The 1,126-nt window shown below is 39.9% G+C and overlaps 1 protein-coding gene across 1 annotated transcript in view; it reads right to left on the bottom strand.

The window, feature by feature from the left end:
- Positions 1–405: 405 nt before the first annotated feature.
- The window catches only part of RRAGD (Ras related GTP binding D), a 37,773-nt gene continuing 37,052 nt past the window's right edge, over positions 406–1,126 (bottom strand). Inside the window, exon 7 of the mRNA XM_021693450.1 lies at positions 406–742. Within this exon, the coding sequence (XP_021549125.1) occupies positions 591–742 (152 nt within the window). The 3' untranslated portion in view covers positions 406–590. The remainder of the gene's footprint in view (positions 743–1,126) is intronic.

The raw sequence follows: 1,126 nt of genomic DNA, 5'->3' as shown, positions 1-1,126 counted from the left end.
CATTTATACCAGTTATAAACAGGAGACAGTTCTTATTGCTCCTGGAGCTTGCTGCCCCAATCTGTTCCAGCTCACTGAAAAATGATTTTTCTCAACAATTAGTAGCAAAGATTCCCAAATTTATTAAAAAAAAAAAAAGTCATTGCCAGTGCATTGCTTTTTGATTTCTGATTGCCATAGAGATCTGAACTACACTACAGTATGCATGTCCTTGACACCAAGTACAGAAAAAAGCTTAGAAAAGTCGTTTTATCAAAGTTCAAAGAAAAAGAACATGAAAAAGAGCAAAATATATACAGTTCCTGGCAGTCCTCACCCAGGAGTATCTGACTACAGACCATAAAAGTTTACATCTGTGTAACGAAATTACAGTAGATTTTACTTCATTGTTAAAATACAAGTTTTGGCTTCAAAGTGCTCACTTTATTTAAAAAAGAGAAGATCAAGAAGGTTGCAGGGTTGTTTTTTTTTTTTGTACAACAAATACGTCATGTGTCCCAATCTCCTTTTTTTTTCCTCTTCCTTTAGTGCAAAACAGCGCAGCGGCCTCGTCGAAAGGTCTGATGTGCAAAGACATTCCCAAAGCCTCACTACAGCAGCACATTAGGGGTCCCATTGGGGGTGGCTCCTTTTTTCTTCTGCAGCCGATTCTGAACCTTTCGTGATTTCACCATTTTCATCCTCACCTCAAAAACCTCATGGATGGCTTTCCGGAAGCAATGAAAATTATAGTCAATAAGCCCTGGGGAAGAAAACAAAATATTTAGACATGTCGCACAGAAATAATCTCCTCTTGGGGCGCCTGGGGGGCTCAGTCGGTTAAGCATCTGCCTTCGGCTCAGGTCATGATCCCAGGGTCCTGGGATCGAGCCCCGCATCAGGCTCCCTGCCCTGAGGGGAGCCTGCTTCTCTCTCTCCCTCGGCTGCTCCCCCTGCTTGTGTGCTCTCTCTCTCTCTGTGTCAAATAAATAAAATCTTAAAAAAGAAAGAAAGAAAGAAAGAAGAAAGAGAAAGAAAGAAAGAAAAGAAAAAGAGAGAAAGAAAGAAAGAAGAAAGAAAGAAAGAAGAAAGAAAGAAAGAAGAAAGAAAGAAAGAAAGAAAGAAAGAAAGAAAGAAAGAAAGAAAG

The sequence above is a fragment of the Neomonachus schauinslandi genome, chromosome 8 (assembly GCF_002201575.2).
Source record: "Neomonachus schauinslandi chromosome 8, ASM220157v2, whole genome shotgun sequence".
NCBI lineage: Eukaryota > Metazoa > Chordata > Mammalia > Carnivora > Phocidae > Neomonachus > Neomonachus schauinslandi.
The sequence above is the reverse complement of the archived record's forward strand: the minus strand, read 5'-3'. Positions and strand labels throughout refer to the sequence as shown.